At 39.9% G+C, this 24,749-nt stretch overlaps 1 protein-coding gene across 1 annotated transcript in view; it reads left to right on the forward strand.

Moving 5' to 3' along the window:
• The first annotated feature begins 1,260 nt into the window (after positions 1–1,260).
• The window catches only part of LOC139438236 (arylsulfatase F-like), a 30,466-nt gene continuing 6,977 nt past the window's right edge, over positions 1,261–24,749 (forward strand). The window contains exons 1-5 of the mRNA XM_071213392.1: positions 1,261–1,300; positions 11,811–11,937; positions 13,706–13,827; positions 20,120–20,251; positions 23,243–23,666. Coding sequence (XP_071069493.1) covers positions 1,261–1,300; positions 11,811–11,937; positions 13,706–13,827; positions 20,120–20,251; positions 23,243–23,666 — 845 coding nt within the window. The remainder of the gene's footprint in view (positions 1,301–11,810; positions 11,938–13,705; positions 13,828–20,119; positions 20,252–23,242; positions 23,667–24,749) is intronic.

The raw sequence follows: 24,749 nt of genomic DNA on the forward strand, positions 1-24,749 counted from the left end.
TGGAAGAATATGATTCAATTATATGGAAAAATATTTATAATTCAAGCGGTGGATATGCAACTCGTTTTTACTCATTTTCTCACATTACTTTAATTTCACTCACTTTCTCACATTGGATGAAAAAATGCTGGTTGAGCAAAGAACATTGGTGGTTTTATAGATCTTTAGGAAAATGTATTCATTGCAATTCTTTTTTTCAAGATTTGGTAATGCTCATTCATACACACTGCCTTTGCCTCTCAAATTTACACACTTAATGAAAGGCAACTTGCTACCTTTCTGAAGGGAATTCTGTCCTCACCTCTTAAAGATTAGCATCTTAAAAAAATAATCTTGCATTATTGCCTGTTTATAGGGGAGGGGCTTCTGGTTTGTGTCCAGAACCTACAGGTTGTATTCTTAATGTGTTTGGTTTTGATTTCTGTTCTTATGGAACTGGAGTTGTCAATAAGCTGTGTGTAGTTTGGCTGCGTGAAGTGAAGACTTCTTTTATATGGTTCCCTTGGTCTATGCTTATTCCTGGATGCAGGAGCCCCGGCAGTCAAGCTCCACAGAGAAGAAACGTGTCATGCTCAATCCCACCCCCCCTTATTTACTGTAAGGTTCACGTTGAAAAGTAAGGGCAGATATTCGCTAGCCATTGCATTTGGGGAAAGATTTCTTGCACCCATTCCATAAACTACTGCAGAGCACTCCTCATGGAACTCCAATGTGCTTCCTTGCCTCCACATATCCTGGGTCCTGCAGAGTGAAACTTGACTTGCTGCTATCTACAGCATAACTTGCTGAGTTTCTCACATGAAATTCAAGGAACCTTCAGGAGAAACCAGCATCCTTCCAAATCATCATTTCTCCACCTGCTCAATATAAGGGAAAGAAACCAAAACAACGATGTTGTGGCAAGAACAACATCTTCTGTTACTTTGAAAGGTTTAAGGTTTCTTGTTCCATTCAGTCATCAGGGTTTTTCTGGATGGTTTGCCGAAGCTGTTCTCAAATTGCGTTAGGTTGAGTTATGTGCCCCAGTTTACACTTCTTCATCCACTTTCCAGTTGGTGAGAACCAATTGTGACTAGGACCTTTAGAAGATGTTATTTTTAATTGTGGCCAACAGAAGCAGAGTGTACCTTAATCCTTTATACTGGAGGTCCTCATGAAAAGACAGAAGCCTTGGTCATAGAAGGCTACATGGAGAAGCAGGAACTAAGAAGAGAAAGGAGAGGACATCACCCTGTGATGGGAAAGCCAAGGAACACAAGGATGGCTGGCAACCAGCACCAGAATGCCACAGGTGGAGAAAGTAAGCTCTGCCATTTTCTAGATTTTGGACTTCTCCTAGCCTCAGAACTGGGAGCCAATAAATTCCCCTTGTTTAAGCTAACTTATTGTGTGGTATTTGTCATAGCAGCTCAGGGAGATTAGAATAACCTACATAACCCCAAATCCATCAGCTCTCTCCATTCAATTCCTCTTTCTAAGAGTTAAGAACTCTGCTGCAATGGATGAATGGATAAACAAACTGTGGTGTATTCACTCGATGGAATATTATGCAGCAATAAGAAGAAATGAAGTCATAAAGCATATGACAATATGGATGAACCTGGAGGACATGATGTTGGGCAAAGCAAGCCAGACACAAAAGGACAAACGCTCTAGAATTGTGTTACTATGAACCAAATATATTGTGTAACATATTGTATGATTTTTTAAAAATTATATGTATCTGGTAAAAAAAAAACTAAAGGAAATCTTAATTTTCTGGAAAAAGAGCTCTTCTGGACACCCTTCTCCTGAACTCTGACCTGAATGAGTCCAATGAACTGCTTTCCCTTCTCCCTAGTCCCTTAGACTGCCAAACACTCAGAGACCAGCATTTCTCAACCATAGAGTCAATTTTCTGTGCATTATGTGGCAATCTGTTCTCATCATTCTAGCTAGGGATTTGCTGTGTTTTCCTGAGCCACTTGCCTTTCAAAAGAAATCTCTGTGAAAAAAGGAACTTTGTTTACCTGTTAATCCAGGTGTGTGTTGGTAAAGGCTTAAGAACCAACTCTTAAAACATTCGAAAGTCCTATTTTGCAGCATTTGCCAATTTCTGGGGTGCTGATTCTTCCACGGTGGCCCATTTTAGGGTACTGGTGTGATAGCACTGAAGACAAAGTTGGGAAGAGATTGGAAGAGGTCGCTGTTGTATAATATTCCCACCATACAAATACAACTGAGGTAAGTAAACTCTACAGCATGAGCAAGAGTAAAATGCAAGAAGGTAATTCGAAGTGATGAATTTTGAATACACATCAAGTTTTTTTTAATAAAAGGTATTTAATTGTACACGTATGTAAATAGTGCACCATTGGTGTACCCTCGCACCTATAAAAGACTTGGCACATAAGAGATAAACAAAAATTCATAAAAATAAATATGGGGGGCATTTTCAAGACATTGTATTTGTCCTGCATGGCACGGCAGTGATGGAAACAGGTCATTGTATATTTTGTCATAGCTTACAAAGTTGAGAGGGACAGTGTAAACCATGATGAAAACTGCAGTCCACTGTTAGTAGCAATGCTTCCTATGGGTTCATCAATTGTAACAAATGCATCACATTAATGAAGGGTGTTGTTAATGTGGGAAAGTGTGGGAGGAGAGGGAGTGGGGCATATGGGAATCCCTTATATTTTTTTAATGTAAAATTTATGTAATCTAAAACTTCTTTAAAAATTAAAAAAATTTAAAAATTAAATATGTGTTAAATACATGGATGAACGATAATTCCACTTTATTGAAAGATCTCATTGGAGAAGTCCATGGAAATCTCAAACATGAACTGCACAGAATTGCGCAAACTATCCATATCTGCCTTTCCAATCCTTATTAGCCAGGGACCTCGAAACTGTAGCATGTGTCAGCAGATGAACTGATAAACAAACGGTGGAATATATAAAGCGTGGGATGTTCTTTCATAAAAAGATTCAAGTTCTGACACATGCCATATGACACATGTTACAAGATATGAAGTCACCACGTTGAAATAGGCCACACACAAAAGGATTGATGTTGTATAGCTTCACTTTTATGAAATGGGTAGAATATGCAAATTCATAGAGATGGGTGGGGTAGAGTGGGGAAGGGAATTATTGTTTCATGGTGCAGAATTTCTATTTGGGGTGAATTCATTTTGGCAATGGATGGTGGAGATCGTAGCACAACATGCTGGTATACTTAAAGCCACTGACTTTTATTCTGTACAGTAGTTAAAACAGGTAAATTTATGGTGTATATATGTTGCCATAATAAAAAAGCATGTGCACGCAAAAATCCAGTGTGACTCTTAGAAGAATGGGCTTTGTGGCAGACAGTCTGGGTCTGAAGTGATATATTTAATCATCTCTATTTCCTTGGAACAATGAAATATTTGATATGGAAAATAAATCTTATTGTCCATATTTGTAGGATTTAGAACAAAACCTTTTATTAGCATGTGGTTAATAAGCATTTATAGGTTTAGTGAATCAGGTACACATACAAATGTTGACTCTTCGTCAGCAAGAAATATTCAATCTTTATGGCTGTCCATAAATTTGAAGGAAAGATATTATTTCCAGATGGGGTACAGGATTTTCCCTTTATTTTTCTGAGAGTTTAAGGAAACCAGGGTAAATTTCATTAGGGTTTATGAGATGGCTAGGATGATAAATACCAGCAGACATCTGTTTTGATGAACTCTTTTCCCCAACAAGGCACACAGTGGCCACTTTAGAAAGAGTGATGTGGTCTTACTATAAGAAAACATTAAATTATACCTGGACTATGACACTCTAACCCAAAAGGACATTCATTTTCTGGTGGTGGCAACCTCTTCAACTTGCTTGGTTGTATTTCCTAACACACCCTCCTTGGAAAGAACTTTATCTCCAGTAATGCAATTCTCTCCCACTCTTAATTACAGAAAACAAAAGAACCTCCAATCAGCTTGTCTAAAAGTTGAAGAGGCTCTGTGTGTGTTTCTATATTTATTGTGCTGTAATGCGTTTGTATTGTTGCGTTGTGTGTATATGGTAAGTACTGGGTTGGGAGCTACAGATGTGCATGATAAAGAGATTAAAGATTTATGAATGTAACTATTTCTGTAAGTATACATTTAACTTGAATATAAAATACGCAACCTAAAAATTCTTAGCACTGATCTTTCTGACATTGAATTGGCACAATTTGCATACTTTCTATTTCTTTTTTAAAAAATCCTTGTTTTTTTTTTTTTTTTTTCCATAGGAAACACACTGTGTTTTGGCCGATACAAAGTACCAGAAATGTGTTGGCTTTGATAATGGAGATTTATTAAGGGGAAATCTTACAGTTGCAAGGCTGTGAAAATGTCCAAATCAGGGCATTGTCAGAGATGCTCTCTTACCAAAGGTCCACTGCTGGCAGATACTGGACTCTGGCCTCGTGGCAAGGCAAGATGGCGGCTGGTCTCCACCTTCGCCTCCAGGCTCATTTCCTCCCCCAACTCAGCTGTGGGCAATCAGGCATATGGCTCATCTCTCCCCTGGCTTTGTCTCTTCAGCTTTGGGTTGTTCCCCTGATTCAAGTCTCTGACCTCTCTCTCAGCTTATCAGAGTTTCTCTGACTTTCTGCAGCTTCCAGTGAACCTGGAGTCCTCTTTCACATGGCTGGGTAAAAGGACAGCTTTTATTCTCCGCTCTCCTCCATGTACGTAGGACTCCAGTAAAGAATTAAGACCCACCTTAAATGAGGTGACTTTTCTCTTAAGATTTTAAAAGGAGTCCATCTCACAGGAATGGAATAACTTTAAGAATGGGCTTTTCTGGGGTCCATGAAAGACTCAAACCAGCACACACACCTACAGCACAGAGAGAGAAAAAGAGATTTAAGGATCAATTGATCCAGTCTACGCTGAACAATCCAGTTCTCTTGGAGAAATGGAAAATGATGGAGAAAAGTAAAGAATCTGGAATCAGCTGCCTGGTGATGGCAGCCACTTCTGTCTTCCATCGTTGTATTCCTTACTACCCCTCCAAAACCTGGCTTTGAATCCTGGCCTTTTTACTCACCAGCTGGGGAACTTCATGCCATTTAATGCAATTTCCTCTCTGTAAAGTGGATAGATCAGCAAACACCTTATAGTATGGTTGCCAACGTTAGACACGTGAATGATGTCCTGTAAGGAAATTATTATTCAGAATCGTGAATTCTTGAGCTTTCTAAGCAATAGTCGCTGCTGTTTTAGCCTAGAATTGTGAATGATTAACTTGCCCTTTGTCCTCGAGTATGTTGGAATGCTGCTATGCAGGCAATCCCATTATCTATTACCTAAAAAACAAATGTTGAAGAAGAACTAAATACCAGATGTGGCACTTGCGCATCCTTTTTGTATCCCCTGTACAACTCAAAGCTGAAAACCTTTGCGTTCCTGTTCAGAGTACCATGAGTAGAGTAGAGCAAAGACCGCTCAAGACAGCGCATCTCTCCTGTGGAAGGCTGGCCACCCTACTCCAGATGATTCTTGGATACTTTCCATGAGGTCATTGCTCACAAGTTGCAAGACACAGCGGAGTTCTGAGGTCCAGAACCCCTATAAAGGGATGGTCCCCAAGCTTCCAGCCAAGTCTCACCTAGGAGAGAGCCATCCCTTTTAAGGGATACCTGGGACCATTTCTCCAACCTGAACTCTGATCAGCTGCAAAGGGGTTCCCCACTCACGTGAGCGGTCAGAGGTGTTTTTCCCAATTAGGTGATGTATATATTTTCATTCTTTGTTTTTTTTAAATTTTTTCTGATGTTGGAGTATTTTTGCTATTGTTGGTTCTATGATCTCTTTATTTTATATATTTTTAAATGTTACATTCAAAAAATATAAGAGGCTCCCATATGCCCTCCATCCCCCCTCACCCCACTCCTCCCACATCAACAACCTCCTTCATCATTGTGACACATTCATTGCATTTGGTGAATACATTTTGGAGCACTGCTGCACCACATGGATTAGAGTTTACATTGTAGTTCACACTCTCCCCCAGTCCATTCAATGGGGTATGGCAGGATATATAATGTCCAGCATCTGTCCCTGCAATATCATTTAGGACAACTCCAAGTCCTGAAAATGCTCCCATATCACATCTCTTCTTCCCTCTCCCTGCCGTCAGCAGCTACCGTGGCCGCTTTCTCCACATCAGTGCTACAATTAATTACTTTTCCTTTCTGTGTTTGCTCAATTATCATAATCATTTAATATAACCTGAAACTCATTTGATTGAATAAAGCTGCCTTTGCATAGAATTTAGAGTTTTGCCTCTTCCTTAGCAGAACATTTAGTCATCAGCATTCACTAGATATTAAGCTTCCAGTACGGTTAACTTTCATTTAGCAAAACAGTGAATGTGCATCAGACACTTACAGTGCCTAACAGAGCATTTAAATTTTCATGGATTCCTTTCAGTGTAAGCAAGACTGAAGTTGGTTTTTATTGACTCAGGACTTTTATTAGGACCAGTACTGGATACACAGCTGAGTTAGCTGATTATAGCCTGAGGTAGATGGCTTGCTCAGGCAATCCATACTTATCTCTGTAACACAATGTACAGGAATTAACAGCCACCGCCTGCAACTATTTCTCAGTTGTCAGGACAGAGTGTCTACCTTCACAGACCTTCTTTTTCTGGGATCCCTTTGAGAGGTGAATTCTGCGGGATTGCCAAGAACAGATTTTCTGGGATTTGGGATGATTCTGGAGAGCTGCCAAGTCTGTTAGGGAGACAAACGTCTTATATTTCCCCCAAACTCACTGCAAAAGTTGGAGATTCCTCAAGTTGCTGAGAAAGACAGGTAAGAAGATAATTCCAAGGTGCCTTTGATTGAGCCTTTGCTTCCTGTTCTTTAGCTATGGAAAGGGTAAGGAAAGTTGTAATGTCACGTTGAGTTTTTTTTACAGACGGCATCTGATTGATGGGATAGAGTTAGCAATTAAGTCCCTAGCTGTTTTCTCAGAAGGGATTTGGAGTGATCAGATTGGTTTGCTTTGCAAAGAGACATGATTCTTCCTGACTTGCTTTTCTTTCACTTTCCTTATGGCTGGGAATCTATCCCCCAAATTCCTGGGGATGGAGGAGAGAAAATTTCAGAGCTTTCTCTGTCTCTGGGGTTCCCAATTCATTTCCCTGGATTGGGAAACTAGCCCCATCAAGTCTTTCAAACTTTTTCACCGACCACAAGCTGGTGCAAAAAGAAGCTTTAAAACTGTGAGTTGAATATAACTTCCCCAATTTGTATGAAGATCAGGGAACCTCAATAATAGTGCCAATAACAGCAACTTGTGTTGATTTGTGTCATGGCAAAGAGCTCATTTTTAACTGAGAGCAGTGATTTAGGAAGAGCTTGTGAGTAAAATCATTTCTGAAGCCAAGAGGTCCTTGTTTTAATAATTAATTCAATACACTGAGGGATAATGAATTTATTTTACAGGGAATACTATCGTACGTCAAGAAAAATAGAAAGTAACTTGGATATTGCCATGAAACCTTGGTGAGTTGAGCAAGTGCTGTAGGATGATTTCTAATTACGCCATGTAACATGAACATCATGTAAGAATTTGACATTGGCAATAATACAATTTAATAACATACTTTTTTTTTCCCCATTAAGCAACTAAAACAATTTTACCAGTAACAAATTTGCTAAGGTTTTCTTTTACCGCAGTTGAAATTAATTCTACTTGTGATTTCTTTGTATATCAATTTTAATTGAGGTTAGCATTGACATTTCAAGACTCGTTTTCTTTTAGGTTACCTTTCACCATTATCCAACCCCAAATCTGACTTACAATTTCCTGGGCATGAGCAGAGTGACAGTTAAAGCAAGTACAGACTGGTTCAAAAGAGAGAATTTTACACGCTTAGCTTAGCTTAGGGAAAGACCTGAATTTAGAATCATCTGGATGCAAAGCTCCCAGTGTCTGTCCACAGCTGAAACATCATGCAGAACCCTCTAGCTTGAATTCTCTAGGAAAATCCCTGGGCAGCTGCTAGAGACAGAGCTAAGGGGTCTAGAGAAGCCCTGTCCAGATGATATGCAAATTGGGGTGTTAAAAGGAAATAGCGAGTTAGAAAAGCCAAGGACTTTTTAATCATAATTGATGGCTCATGAGGAGATTCCTTATTTTACAGAGGAGAGGTCTGGTAATTAGAATCATTTCCTCATCCTTTTAAAGCAGGGGCTATCAACCTTAATACAGACTCCATATTAAGAAAGGACAAATGAGTTTATATGACTATGAGTCTCCAAAAAGAGCCGGGAGGTTATCAGAAGGGTTGCCCTTATGCACACCTCAGCAGAGTCCCAGAGACAGATAAAGTAGATACAACCCCAGGTATTGGTTCTTCTGAGGGCTACAGAGACCCACAGGTCCTATGGTCATGGCAGATGGAGTTCAGTGCCATGTCAGTTGGTCCTTCTTTGGAGTTTGTGTTTCTGTGTGATGGTGTTGGACTTAGATGTGATCTTTGTCCACAAGTCTCTCCTGTTACTTTTACCAGAACTGTAGTTGGTGCTGGGGTTTAATGTATACCCAGGGGACCTGAATCTCTGGACTGACCATGTGATAGCCAGGCCCTGAGTCTCAACAGACTTTAGCTCCTACACTCTGGTTTATTGGACTTACCCCACTCAGCTAACATGGAGGTGAAGAAGGTCAACCACCACACCATGGAGCCAAGAGTGCCTACAACTGAAAGCAGGTGGATTGCATCCAGCATCCATGTGGAATCTAAGCCCCCTCTTGATATAGATGTGGAGTGGACACAACCATTCTAAGTTCCACAGGATGGAGAAATAGAGTATGGATTAGAGTGGACTTACTGATATTCTGTTCATGAACTATAGTGATTAGTAATGGAAGAAAATGTGGCATTGGTGTGGAGAAAGTGGCCATGGTGGCTGCTAGGGGTAGGGAGTGGGAGGAAGAGGTGTGATGTGGGGGCATTTTCAGGGGTTGGAGTTGTCCTGGAAGGTGCTGCAGGGACAGTTACCAGACATAGTATGTCCTGCCATGGCCCACTGGGTGGACTGTGGGAGAGTGTGGGCTATGGTGTGGACCATTGACCATGAGGTGCAGTGGTGCTCAGAGATGTATTCACCAAATGCAATAAATGTCTTATGATGATAGAGGAGGTTGTTGTTATGGGGGGAGAAGTGGGGCAAGGGGGGTGGGGGTATATGGGGACCTCATATTTTTTGAATGTAATATTAAAAAATAAAGACAACAAAAAAAGAACTCCTGCTTTAAGGACATGCTGCCACATGGGTGTGGTCTCTAGCCCTCAGATCTTTCTGTCCTCTCCTTCTCTCTTACACGGGCTTGACTGGAGTGTAGAGTCCCATACAGATCCCACTCTTGGCTGCACTGTGACCATGGGGTGTGGCAGGAACAGATTAGACTAGGCAGGTTGTCCCAGTTTAAGAGTCGCCCATAAATCTAGAGGAGGAAAATGCATTTGCCAGTTTGGATGGCGTCCCACCACTGTCCTGATGGAACGAGGTTGCTCGCTGAGCTGGTGTCCTGGAAATTGGGAGCCCTGCTCACTGTGGCACATTTTGGGGATCAGGAGCTTTGTCTCTGGGTGTCCCCTAAGCCTTAGAGATCTTGGGGTCTTCTGGGTCTGGTTCCCAGAACTTAACACCCAAGCTAGGCTTTCCCACTAGGAAAGGGTCTTGCTAGGGAACTTTAAATGATTTGCTTACTGGACCAATTTTAGGAGCTGGCCATGAGTGAGCTCATGTCATAGCCACTCCCAGGGGCCAACTTCCTCAGCTAAACCCAACATTTTTTTCGTCTTTCTTTTTAAATGTTACATTAAAAAAAATATGAGGTCCCCATATACCTCCCACCCCTCTCACCCCACTCCTCCTCCCACAACAACAACCTCCTCCATCATCATGACACATTCATTGCATTTGGTGAATACATCTCTGAGCACTGCTGCACCTCATGGTCAATGGTCCACACCATAGCCCACACTCTCCCACAGTCCACCCAGTGGGCCATGGTGGGACATACAATGTCTGGTAACTCTCCCTGCAACACCACCCAGGACAACTCCAACCCCCAAAAATGCCCCCACATCACATCTCTTCCTCCCACTCCCTACCCCCAGCAGCCACCATGGCAAAGGCACTTTTAATTAAAAGAAGTTGACTAGCAATCCATGTTAACAATGTACCCAGTGATAGCCATTCTGAACTTAGAAGGGGTTTGTTAAACTCCTTGCAGACTCCTGCTCCACTTAGGCCATGGGCCCAGCTGGGTCTCAAGGGCAGTTTCACTCACCACCCAGAACTTCCTTGGATCTACATGGCATGGGGTCTTGCCCCTGCCACCTCTACAGAGGAAGTCAGAAGTCTGGGCAGACTGGGTTTATGTCCTTTGGGAGTTTATCCATTAACCCCCTTTAAAATGGAATAAGAAAAGGACACAAACATGTCTTAAAACTCACCAGTTTCCGGCAGGGTCTGGGAGCACCACTCACTTATATTTCTCCTGGCTGGCTCGCCAAATGAAAAGGGAGAAGCTTTGGATTCTGCTAGGTTCTTGGCTATGATGCATAAAAGAATTTTATGAACACATCACTTTAGTTAGACTAGTAAACAGAATGTATTTGGGAAATGGGGGAAAGAACAGAACTTGCTGAGAAAGTGGAGAGAAAGATGGAAATATACACCAAGACTTGGTGTAGGCCCCTCTAGACAGAGAAAACCAACAACATACTTTTTAAAAGAGATACTTAACATTTCTTAAAATAACAGTTCAAGTGCCCAAGTCAAAGTTTTAGTTTTACATACACTCTATAAATATCAGAAGGAAAATATGCTGAACTTTCCTCTAATGGATATCTTCTAGTGAAGCAAATTTTATTTTTACTCCACTTGATCTTAGCCAAAGGCTGAGAAGCAGCAATTAAATTTTATTTTTTAAATATTCTTCTTAATGAGAAGAAATTGTTTCATTAAAGCACACATTCATTATTTGGTCCAGAAATGTTAACTGTGCATTTGCCATAGAAGAAAGAGATATCCTAAGACATGTTTCTTTATTTCAAGATTACCCAGTATAATGCAGAAGACAGCCAATGAAAAAATGATGTGGTTGAAAAAATGAAATGACTAGAGCTCAGAGTGAACTCCTCTTTAGGATCAGAGTCTTCAGATCTCTCATGGAAGAGGAGATATTTGAGCTGGACACTGGAGGAGGTCCAGTTAACACATTCCATCATTCAGTTGTACTGAATGTTATAATTCATTGCATTGTTCTGGGCAAATATTCTATTGTATTTGACTCTAAGATAATGGGACACACCAAGACCAGGCAGCAAGGAAATTTGCGGAAGGAGTCAAATTCACTTTTTCCTTTTTTCTCCTTTTCCAGAGAAAATGTGTGTTCTTGACAGGTTCTACTTTATTTAGAGATACCATTAAGTTGAAGCTTAGTCACTCTGAATGCAAAATGAAAAAAAAAAAAATTGCCCTCTAAATAATTTCAAGCTTCAGGTCTACAGAAAGCAAGCCTTCTGGAAGGTGTTGAGAAGATGAGGTTGGGGACACTCGATGGCTTGCTAGACTCAAGGACATTCGAACTTTGGAAATGGAAGCACGAGCTGGCTAACAGCTGGGTTACTTCCCCTGCCTCTGATGAACTCTTTTCAACCAGGAGTGAATATCCTTAGGGTGCCAGATATGAAATATTGATGATGAGTTCCATTCCTAACAGTAATTTCTTGTGCTTTCCAGGATTTTCCTAGGTTCTCTGACTGTGTATATTCTATTTTTGGAAACATGTGGATCTGACTCCCGGCCTAATATTTTATTACTAATGGCAGATGACCTTGGGATTGGTGACATCAGGTGTTATGGAAATGACACCATCAGGTATTGTCTTGGCCTTGTCAGGCCATATGTTTAGAGACTCAGACATCAAGGTACCTGGTAGGTAAAATGTTTAGAGATGTCAACTTCAAGGCAAACCATGTGATTGTGTCACATTCTTAACAGCCTGGGGCGTTTCCTTTGATAACTTTTGCCCAAGCTACTCTCAGACCTTGTTGAAATCATGGAGTGGAGACTTGTGACAGCAAATATAATAATATTAAAAATGGAAATCATGGGAATTTTGAATTATATTCTTAAGATTAGTTGGATTGCCCCTATATTGTGTTCTTAAGTCTATCAATATGAGATAACTGTGAAAAACATTCTTTAAAGATTGCCTCAGATTCTTGCTAGATAATCTCTCTCTCTCACTTACCTATCTACCTATGGGATCTATCTATCTATCTATCTATCTATCTATCTATCTATCTATCTATCTATCTATCTATCTATCTATCTATCTATCTATCTATCTAGCCACCCATCCATCAATCCATCCATCTCCATCCATTATCTATCATCTATTTATCTAATCTAATAATTGATGTATCTATCAGTCATCTGTCTATCTACCTACCTACCTACTTATCTAATCTAGTAATTCTATATATCTCCCAATCATCTACCTACCCATCTTATCTATGTATCTAATCTAATAATCTATGTATCAATCACCTATCTTATCTATTGTATATCTATTATCTGTCATCTATCTACCTACCTTATCTATCATCTATCTATCATCTATCATCTATCTATCTATCTATCTATCTATCTATCTATCTATCTATCTATCTATCTATCCTCTATCTAAATATCATCTATCTATCTATCCTCTATTCAACTATCCACCTATCTTATAATAAGAGAAGGTAAAAAATAGTAAATTGACATGAAAATAAGTGAAACTGAATGGTGCGGATTTTCAGTTCCTTCTTAAAGGGCAGTGCCAGAATGTGTATTCCTAGCAATATTTATGTCTGGAGTGAAAGCATGTGCTTCTCATTCAGTTGCATCCTACAATATTCCACCCTCTTCAGCAAAAAAGAAACTCTCTCTGGAAATCATTTTATTTTGGATTTATATTTGAGCTTATTTTACAAGGAAGCCAGTCAGGTAAAGATACTTGAAGAAAATCCTTGGGTAAATCTAAAAATTCTTTGGTAGAAAAAATTGACACCACGTTTGGCTGAATTTTATGGTCAGAATTGGTATTGTCTTTTTATCTTTTTTTAAATACTTAAAATCTTTTTTAAAAAAGATACTTAAGATTACATAAATGTTACATGAAAATATAGGGGATCCCCACATGCCCCACTCCGTTCATTTTTTTTTTTAAGCAGTAAACACTGGCTAAGTTCCTGTTTGACTTCTATTATTTCACCTTTTATTTTCATTTTGAATTCTAAAGACTAGATTTTAAAATCTCCTGGGGGGTGGGGTGGGGAATTTTAAGTTCTAAGCATAAAGCACCAGGAAGACAAATGCTTTTGACATTGTTCTTTGAGCTTAAACGTAGTTAGCACAAACAAATTAGGTCTTGGACAAAAGCAAACAAATGAACATTCTGAAATAGTCATGGAAACTAAAGCACTCATACTGTGCCATCTGGTATCAAAAAGCCGACAGACATCTCAATTGGGTCTTCAGTGCTATCAACTTTTTGTGGAAAGAACCCAGTGGTCCATTGATTCGATTTATAAGTAAATGTCACAGACTCTGGCTTGTTAAAAATCTTCATTTTCCTCCTTCACTCACTCTTTTCTAGGACTCCAAATATAGATCTCTTGGCAAAAGAAGGAGTGAAACTTACCCAGCACATTGCAGCAGCATCTCTGTGTACTCCAAGCAGGACTGCTTTTCTAACTGGTCGATACCCTGTCAGATCAGGTATGTAGATCTGCCTCTTGCATTACCACTTTTAAACCATATTTATTGATGTGGAGACGGGGGCCATGGGAGTTGCTGAGGGCAGGGAGAGGGAAGAAGAGATGTGATGTGGGGGCATTTTTGGGACTTGGAGTTGTCCTGAATGATATAGCAGAGACAAATGCAGGGAATTATATATCCTGCCATAACCCACTGAATGGACTTGGGGAGAGTGTAGTGGTGCAGCAGTGCTCCAAAATGTATTCACCAAATGCAATGAATGTGCCACAATGATGAAAGAGGTTGTTGATGTGGGATGAGTAGGGGGGTGGGGGGTTGGGTATGTGGGAGCCTTTTATATTTTTTAATGTAACATTTTGTGTGAACTATGTATCTTTAAAAAAAAAAGGCAATAAAAATTTCATTAAAAAAATTAAGCTTCTATGAATATTCAGTTAAAAAGAAACTGATTTGGCGGTGTCTTCTATTAAAAAAAAAAACAGCACCTAAATTCCCTGGTACTGAAAGCCTCACCCATCGTTGTGTTACCTTTTTCCTGAGTCTCAAGCTGATTGATGTCTTTCAGGAACCGAGATTTCCAAACCACTGACCACATGTGTAAAGAATTAAAAATAAATTTTAATATTTAGTATCTTAGTCACACTACTGCTATATTGGAAAGCACAGGTGTAGTGTTTCCAACATTCTTGAAAGTTCTATCTGGACATTTTGCCTTGTAATTTCATTGCAAATATGGGAATGTTGGTAAATCATCCTTTTTTAAATTTTTTTCCTAAAACTTATGAAGATATGCAAAGATATAGCAATGTTAGAAGAATTCTACCATGAATTCCTGTATCCTTAACACTTGGTTTCTAATATTCATATTTTATCATAATTTTTGCTGTCCATGTATTAATCTACCTATGAACATGTGCTACTTTATTATTTATTTTAAAGCAAATTTCAGACATCCGTGCATTTCTCCCTAAATAATTTTATATGGATATCATTAACCAGAGTTCAATATTTACTTACAGTTTATTTTTGCTTTCATATTTCCAGGGGAATTTACATGCAATTTAACATACAAATCTTTAGCATAAAAGATGATGCTTTTTGAAAAGTGTATAAGCTCATATATCTTATACATTAGCAACAACAGTTCTGATTTTTCCTACCATAATTAGTTTTGCCTGCTCTAGAATTTTATACAAATGCATTTAAATTTTTTTAATTTTTGATTTTTTTTAGAGATAAATTCATTTTGAAGTCTTCTTTTACCGAAGCAAAATGCTTTTGAGATTCATACATATTGTTATGTATGTGAGTAGATTATTCTTTTTTCTTCTACTACAGTGTTTATGAATTTTCCTGTTGATGGGTACCTGAGCTGTTTCTAGTTTGAGGATATTAAGACAAAGCAGTTCTGCTTGTCTAACAGGTCCATTCCTTGTCAGGTTAGAAGTGTAGAAATAGTACCTCTCTGATGGCCACTTTCAATCCCTTTGTATACTCTCGTACAACTTTTATTGTGGACAAATGTCATTTCTATTGGGTAATATATATGGGAGTGGAAATGCTGGGCCATGCAGTAGGTGTATGCTTGATTTTGTAATAAACTTCCTAGAACTTTTTCCAAAGTGGTTTCAGTTTACACCATCGTGGAGGAAACGGAAAGGTTCTAATTGCTCCCTTTTCTCCTCAACATTTAATGTTATCAGGCATTTTCCATGTCAGCCATTGAGAGAGTTGTCTAAGATATCCTAAGGAGTTTTAGTTTGCCTTTCTCTGATGACTAGATGATAGTGAACATTTTCTCGTGTGCCTGTAAGAAATTTGTGTACTTTTAGAAGGTGTTTCTTCAAACCTGTTGTCCACTTTTAAGAATTGGTTTTTAATGATTAAAGGTGGTAAATTTAACCCACATATATAAACATGTATTTTACTTTTATTATTTTTTAAAGATTTATTTTTTATTTCTCACCCCCCATTTCCCCTGTTGTCTGCTCTCTAGGTCCATTCACTGTGTGTTCTTTTGTGTCTGCTTGTATTTTAATTTGGCAACTCTGGGAACCGATCCTGGGATCTTCTGGAGTGGGAGAGAGGTGATTACTCTCTGGAACCCACCTCAGCTTCCTGTTCTGCTCCATCTTCTTTTTGTCTCTCCTCTGTGTCTCTTGTTGGGTCATCTTGCTGCACCAGCTTTCAACATCAGCTGACACTCCTGCATGGGACGGCTTTCCAGTGTGGGCTGGCACTCTGCATGGGCCAGCTCTCTGTGTCCGCCAGCTTGCCCTCACCAGGAGGCCCTGGGTTTGAGCCCTGGACCTCCTATTTGGTAGACAGGAGCCCAATTGGTTGAGCCACATCTGTTTGCCTATAAATATGTATTTTATATATATACACACACATACACACATACATATTGGATGACAGTATTTTATCACATATATGTGGCGGCTTGCTCGGTCGGTAGAGGTGGGGTCTGGCTGCGGACGAGGGGTCGGTCCAGCTCTGGACGAGGGGTCAGTCCCGCTTGGGATGAGGGATCGGTCCTGCTTGGGACGAGGGGTCAGTCCGGCAGCAGACGAGGGGTCGGTCTCACAGGGGTTGCGCGGTTCAGCTGACGGGGTCGCCCGGCGAAGCCGGCGACGAAGGGGTCGCCCGGAGAAGCCGGCGACGAAGGGGTCGCCCGGAGAGGCAGGCGACGAACTGGGGACAAGGGAGGCCAGGCCCTTGTCGGGGGCTCTCAGGACTGGAGGGCGCACGGCAGAAGAACTACTGCGGAGACGAGGTAAACAGGCAAGTCCACTTTATTGAGGGAGAGGCAACAGTTTTATAGGGGCTGGGGAAGGCTGATTGGTGGAAGCCACGCCCTGTTCTGATTGGTTGCCGGCGAAAGGTCAGTGGGCGGTAGTGGACGGGGGAGGGGTGGTGGTTAGAGATTGGCTGTCGCTGTTGCTGGGGGAAGGGGCAGGGTTTAGGGATTGGTGGCTGCTGTTGCTGGGGTGGAGGGCAGACTGGATTTCTCCGCCCACGCCTGGCTGTTGCTGCTGTCAGGGGAGGGGAAAAGGGCAGACTGGAATTTTCTGCCCTGCGCCTGCGCAGGGAGAAAGAAGAAGAAGGGTGCCGCCCCACAGGCATCGTGTGGCGCCATCCGGGAGGAGGGGCGGCCGCGGAAGCATGGCTGCCAAGAAGGGGAGACCCGAGGGCACTCTGCGCCCATGCCGAGCTCCCTTCAGGGGTGGCGGTGAGTCCGACCAGCCACCCTATTATGGGGGCAGCGGCTTGGCCTGCCGCGGCTGCTCCCCCACCAGGCCAGCAAACCACACTTCAGCCTGAGGGGTGACCGCACATATACACTGAGAAGCTATTTTCTTCCAGTCTTTGGATAGCATATATCAGTTTTTAATGGTACCTTTGGATGAGCAGAAGTTTTTAACTTCACCTTACACGGTTTATTTTTTTTCCTCTGTGCTTTTTGCTCTTTGTGACCAAAGAAAATTTGCCTACCCTAAAGAAAAGAAGGGAGTCACATGAATGTTTCTCTAAAGCTCAATGGTTTTGCCTTTTACAGTTAGGTCTATGATGCATCACAAATTAGTTTTTACATGTGATGTAAAGTAGAATTCGATGCTCATGTTTCTACATGACTATCCAGTTTTTCGAGGAGGATTAGATGGGAAGTCTTTCTTTTCTCCCATGGATTATTTTGCCATTCTTGTCCCTAACAAGATGACATGCATGTTGGGGTTTATTTCTGAGTTCTTCCCTTTATTTCATTGATTTCTTAGTCAATTCTTATGGCAAAGAACCCCTTCTGGATTACAGAAGCTAGAAGTCAGGTAGCATAATTCCTCCAATGCATTCATTTTTAATATTGGATTGGATTTTCTAGAGTCTTTGTATTTCCAAATAAAATTTGGAATAGATTGTTAATGTCTATGAAAAAGCCTACTGGGTTTTAATTGGGTTTGCATTTAACCTATAAGTAATAGGTTGATAATTACCATCTTGGTGAATAATTACCATCTTGACAGTGCCTAGTCTTCCAATTTATAAACATGTATATTTAACCATTATTTAGGACTCCTTTAAGTCCTCTCAGAAATATTTTGTGGTCAGTATAGAAGATTTGAAACTTTTAAAAAATTCTTAGCATTTTATAATTTTAGAGTCTATTATAAATGCTATTAGTTTTTAAATTTCATTTTCCAATAAAAATTTGCTGCTAGCATATACAATGCAATTTATTTATTTATTTTTATTTAATTCCCCTCCCCTCCCCCGGTTGTCTGTTTTCTGTGTCTTTTTGCTGCGTCTTGTTTCTTTGTCCGCCTCTGTTGTCGTCAGCGGCACGGGAAGTGTGGGCGGCGCCATTCCTGGGCAGGGTGCTCCCTCCTTCGTGCTGGGCGGCTCTCCTTATGGGCATACTCCTTGCGCGTGGGGCTCCCCTACGCGGGGGACACCCCTGCGTGGCACAGCACTCCTTGCACGCATCAGCGCTGCGCATGGGTCAGCTCCACACGGGTCAAGGAGGCCGAGGGCTTGAACCGTGGACCTCCCATGTGGTAGACGGCCGCCCTAACCACTGGGCCAAAGTCTGTTTCCTGCAATTGATTTTTATCATAGCTTTATATCCTGAGCTCACAAGATTTACTCATTAATTATAATAGTTGGAAGATTCTTTAGGATTTTCTACTTTAAAAATCGTCATATAAATTAATTTTAATTAATTTCTAATCAATTTGCCTTTAATCTAGTTTTTTTTTTCTGCTTATTAAAATGGCCAAGACTCCCAATAGAATGTGGAATCAAAATGCTGAGTATAGATATCCTTCCCTTTTACGTGATTTTGGAAGAAATCGTTCAGTCTTTCACCACTATGTATAAGGTTTTTTGCTATAATTTTTTCACCTCCCATTTTGTGGATTTGTGCTGTTTTCTTTATTATTTTCTCCTTTCATCTTACTCTGAGTTTGTTTGATCCTGCTTTATGAGATTCTTAATATAGAAACTTGAGTCATGGGTTTTTGACTAATTTGATTTAAAGCATTGGATTTTTCTCTACTATTACTTTCAGCACTACTTATCTGTATTCCACAAATTTTGACACATTACTTTTTGTTTTAATTCAGTTCAGAATATTTTCTGCTTTTTACTTTGATTCTTTGTGAAATTTATAAATATGCTGTTTAATTTCCAAACCTTGGGCTTTTTCTGGATATCACACTTTACTTGATTTCCAATGTAATTCTACTGTGGTCAGAGAACCAAAGCGTGTCTGTACATGACTGTTGTAGATGAATATACTACGTGTACTAAAAAATAATGTGTATTTGGAAGCTTTATGTGTAATGTTGTATTGTGTCAAGGTAAATGATTCAAATAATGTATTTCTTTACTGCTTTTTTGGTTGGTTTATTTATGCTATCAGCTGCTGAGAAATGGTTTTAAAATGTGACTATAATTGTGGAATTTTTAATTTCTTTGCTTAATTCTGCTTTCCTTTATTTTGGAGCTCTGCTATTACTTTTTTCTTCCTGATGAATTGAGCCTGTGGTCATGATGTAATTTTCCTTTTTATATCTGATAATGACCTTTACCTTGAGGTCTAGTCTGGCTGAAGTTCAGAGGGCTACTTCAGCCATATTACATTTAGTTTTGAAATGGTGAATTTTTTCCCATAACTTCTATTTCAACCTGTGTCCATTTCAAGTGCTTCTCTTTTACCAACATGTAGTTGAATCTTGTTTTGATCCATGCAGATTTAATAGTGTTTTGTCCACTAACATTTAATGTAATTATTGGTTGGATTTTGGTCTACTCATTTGCTGTTTGTTTTCTGTGTGCCTCATCTGTTCTTATTTTCCTGTCTTCATTGGGTTAACTAACTTTTTTATTTTTGCACTTTTTTTAGTGTTTGTTTTGTAGATTAAAATATATATCTTTAGCTCTTCATGTTTCCAATTAAAGTTAATATAGTATCATTTCATATAAAATGAGGAAACTATATCACACTAAAATTCATTAACCACTGACCTACTATATTTTATGCTATTACCATATATATATATATATATATATACACTATATATATATATTACATTTACAAGGTACCATGATCTTGATGAATAAATTGGACTGCATGCTCTTCAATGAGATAAGGTTATGATATCCCAACAACTTAGAATAACTTGAAATAAATAAAATTGTCTTACATATAGCAATGCAAGTCAAGTAGCTGTGTTCACTTGGAATAATGGATCTAATAACTGGATCTTATCTGGATCTCATGCATCCTTTGTAGGTATGGCTTCTAAGAACATAAATACTATATCCCGAGTCATCTCTGGACTTGGCGTCTCAGGAGGGCTCCCCAGAAATGAATCCACATTTGCAGCTCTCTTGAAGAAAGAAGGGTATAGGACTGGCTTGATAGGTAAGAGGTGAAAAGGACTACATTTCAATTAGAATGGGTAGGCAGAAGATATTAATGGTTATGGTCCTTTAAAAAAAGTAAGGAAATTAATAGAAACAACTTTCTGTCTAAATGATTTATGAAATCAAAGATTTACCAACTCACCACAGAATTTAAAAATCACATGCTATTATTACTCCCTAGATAATGTTCTATTGCCATGCTAATGCCCATATGACATGATTGTGAAAGCATTTATGATTTCTTCACTTAAATATGAAGAGGTTTGTGTCCACACATATCATGATTTTTTAAAGGGAAGAGTAGTTGAGGGAGGGATTAATTTGTATGAAACATGTACTCAGTCAATGCTCAAAGAGTTACTTTCAGTATAAAAAATGGCTGTTCTCTTCCACCCTAAGTTCTACAGGGTTTTATGAGACTCACTTGCATTCTCATGGCTCAGGCTTCCCAGGGATGGCCAGATCATCTATGTCTTAGTTTCTGCTGCATTTCAGACTTACATCAGCTGCCTTCTTATGGCTTTTTTGCTCTTCTTCTCTCCTCCAATCAATAATTTTTTCAAGCTGTGGCTTTTTTTTAAAGTGCTCCTCTTGTAGGCAACATGTAATTGGATCTTGCATTTTGATCCATTCTGCTTTTGAGTATCAACTCATGAGTGCCTGGAACACACTTTGAAAGCACCCAGGCCACCACTTCATGAATGGACCAAAGAGTGAAAGTGTAGAAAGTTACAGAAGAGAAAGAACATCTGTGATCATCTATTACAAAGATTTCACCTTGTGATTCCCGAGACCCCTTGTTTAATTGCGTAAAGAATTTGTCATACTCCCTTTGCTTTCCTGAAATGGAATTCATTGATAATAAATCCACCTAAGCAGATCATTACAGAAAAATTAGCATGATGTCCTATGTACAAGTTCCCTGGGGCTCCCCTAAAAAAGGTACAACAAGCCAGGTGGCTTAAAGCAGCAGAGATTCATTTGCTCACAGTTCTGGAGGCACAGAGTCTGAAATCAAGGTGTCTGCTTCACTGGTTTCTTCTGGAGGTTCTAGGGGAGGGAACTTCCTTGCCTCTTTCAGCTTCTTGGTCATTGTCAGAAAGCCTTGATATTCCTTGGCTAGCAGATGCATCATCCATCTCTGCCTCCATCTTCACATCACCTTCTTCTCTGCTTCTTTCAAGTCTTCTCCTTCTTATTACTTATGAGAACACTCTTATTGGATTTAGGACCTGCCCTCTTCCTGGGTGGGGTCACATATAGAATCTTACCTTAATTACATGTGTAAAGATCCTTGTTTCAAATAAAGTCACATTCTGGGTTTCCAGGGGGACATGAATTTTTGGGGGTGAACTAGTCGTTCACTCTACGTACAACTGCAAAACCTACTGCTATACTCTGCTGTCTTGTGCATTTGTTCCCTGGACTCTCTTCCTCCATGCAGCCATCTTGGGAGGATGACTCTCCAGATTCAACTGCATCACATGGACTTAGGTATTTATTATATCTGAGAGAGCTGAGTTAACCCTGGCAAGAAAATAATAGGATATTAGCAACTTTTATTCAGAAGAGAACGACGTTTAAGATTTTGAAATGGACTTAGTCTTTTTAAAATTTATTTTTATTTATTTATATTATTGTCTTTTAAAAAAAGATAAATAGATCACATAAAACATTACGTTAAAAACATAAGAGGTTCCCATATACCCAACTCCCAACCCCCCCGCCCACTTCTCCCATATCAACATCCCCCTTTCATCATTGTGGCACATTCATTGCATTTGGTGAATATACCCTGGAGCACTGCCACACCTCATGGACCATAGTTCACATGGTAGTTCACACTCTCCATCAGTCCATCCAGTGCCTGATGGCAGGATATACAATGTCCTGCATCGGCCCCTGCAATATCATCCAGGACTACTCCAAGTCCCAAAAATGCCCATATCACACCTCTTCTTCCCTCTCCTTGCCCTCAGCAACTCCGGTGGTCACTGTCTCCACATCAATGATACAATTTCTTCCATTGCTAGAGTCACACCAGTTCTATAGTAGAATACCAGGAAGTCCATTCCAATCCATATTACATTCCTCCATCCTGTGGACCCTGGGATGGTGATGTCCACTCCACCTCTAAAGAACTTCAGTCTAAAGCCATGCAAGAAGGAGCAATATGCCAATGGTATGATTAGTAGGTTCACTGTCCATAATTTATGCGGTGGTGCAAGTTTGGGGCTGACATTCTGCATCTCACTGTTTTGTTCAGAGGACTGTTGACACCTTACCATGTTCCTTGTATTGGGGATCAGGAAGGATTGACAACATCAGGTTGACTTTCTTTCCATCTAACGGGCTGCTGCAGAGCAAATTCCTTACTAAGAAACATTGTTCTACAGAGCCTTCCTGCCCAATGAGCTATTTATTCCACAGCGTGTGACTGGGATGGTGTAGCACACATTTCTAGTTAAAATGAGTTGAGGTGTTCTTTGGTGAAAGGTTTTTTCCTCCCCTTTCTTGTGTCGCTCTTATAGAAGGGTCACAATTAGCTATGGAAGTAAAAATTTTCACTTCGATACTTGAAAGAAATGAAAGAGCAAAACAAGTCAAGCTGTTAGCAAGAAATGAAATTGATATTATATGTGTTTTCAGTTATACTTATTAGGGTTAGGGTCAGAGTTGGGTTAGCTATATCAGTCAATTTTTCATTTTTTTCAATAAAATATTAGTTTAGCAAAATATATTATTTCAATGATTTCTCTTTCACTCTCTTTTCCTCTATGTATCTCTTTTTATCTCTTTGCCTTTATCTCTATCTCCATTTCACTCTCATTTATCTCTCTCTTTTTCTATCTTTTTCTGTCCCTATCTGTATCTCTCTATCTCTATCTCCATCTTTTTCTTTCTCTTTCTATATATCTCTATCTATCTTTATCTCTCTGTTTAACTCTATCTTCATCTCTCTCTACCTTTGTCTCTCTCTTTTTCCCAGGAAAATGGCATCAGGGGCTAAACTGTAAATACCGAAGCGATCACTGCCATCACCCTTTGCATTATGGATTTGACTATTACTATGGCATGCCCTACACACTCATCCCTCCTTGTTGGCCAGACCTCTCTCGGAAGATAGAATTTACTGCCAATTATAACCTTTGGATTTGCATGCAGATTCTGGTGGGAATAGTGTTGACTTTATTCCTGGGGAAACTGGCCAGGTGGGTCTCCATCCCCTGGTTACTGGTTTTCGCCATGGTCTTTCTCGGCATCCTGCTAGCCTACTCCTGGCTGTGGAGTGCCTCGTCCCCTTTGTATTGGGATTGCATCCTTATGAGATTGCATGAGATCACAGAGCAGCCGATGAAGGCTGAAAGAGCTGGAACAATCATGGTGGAGGAGGCAGTCTCTTTTATTCAGAGGTAACAATTAACTTTTGTCTTATGTGCTACCGCTTTGATATGGTACATAAAAAAACATAAATCAAAGAGTTAGTTGCTATTCAAAATAAATGATTATTAAGAAAAGGAGTATCTAGCTACCAATTTGTAGATTTATGGATTACACAGGATTTTAGAGTATATACAGTAGATACATTGGGGTATTTTTGTTTTATTTTGTTTTGTTCTTTGGAGATATCAGGAATTGAACCCAGGACCTTATACATGGCAAGCAGGTACTCAATCGCTGACATACATCTGATCTCCGATGAGAGGTTTTTGGTTTTTTTTTTTCATTTGATTATTTTGCTTTCGTTTTTGTTCTTAGGAGAAACAAGAGATCAAACCTGGGAACTCGTATGTGGAAAACGGGTGCTCAACCAGTTGAGCTACATTCACTTCCACATTGTTTTTATTAAGTGGGGAACTAGGTTTGTGCAGACCTTCTCACCAGCCTGTAGATACCACTAGACCAATAATATTATTTCCTGCATACTCCATCTCTTTCCAAGCACTTACAGAAAAGGTAGCTCCTGAATCATTTCCCCTTTTTCCCTCTTCTTTTCACCTTGTCATTCTAAGGAGCTTTCCACAGGAACCCCCTAGCCTGTCTGTTACTGACAATGACCTTGCAGCTTCCCCAACATTCTGCTCTCCCTCCTCTGGATCTGCCTTGTCAATGTCCTGGGACAATGTAAGGAGGTTTCCAGATGCCTCCATTCATAGTAGATACCAACACGGTGCTGCCCTCTGCACTCCTGAAGTCACCATTCCTTGAGAGGACAGTGTGCAACTGTGTTCAAGCCAGGAATGGAGACTATTTCCCTTTCTTGCTCTCTGCCATGTTCTTGCTTGGAATTCCTGGCTAGGTTATTTTAGTCCCATAACTACCTCCATTTTCACTGATGCACTAGAATAACTCCCAGGACTTAGAGGCAAGTGCTTTCACTACTCTGGTTCATTATAATGAGATTGTGCACAGCAGGATCAGCAAAGAAAAAGACACATTGGGCAAAGTTTGAGGGAGCCAAGGTGGGCTTTCAAAGTTCTCTCTTCTGAGCACAC

The sequence above is a fragment of the Dasypus novemcinctus genome, chromosome Y, assembly GCF_030445035.2.
Source record: "Dasypus novemcinctus isolate mDasNov1 chromosome Y, mDasNov1.1.hap2, whole genome shotgun sequence".
NCBI lineage: Eukaryota > Metazoa > Chordata > Mammalia > Cingulata > Dasypodidae > Dasypus > Dasypus novemcinctus.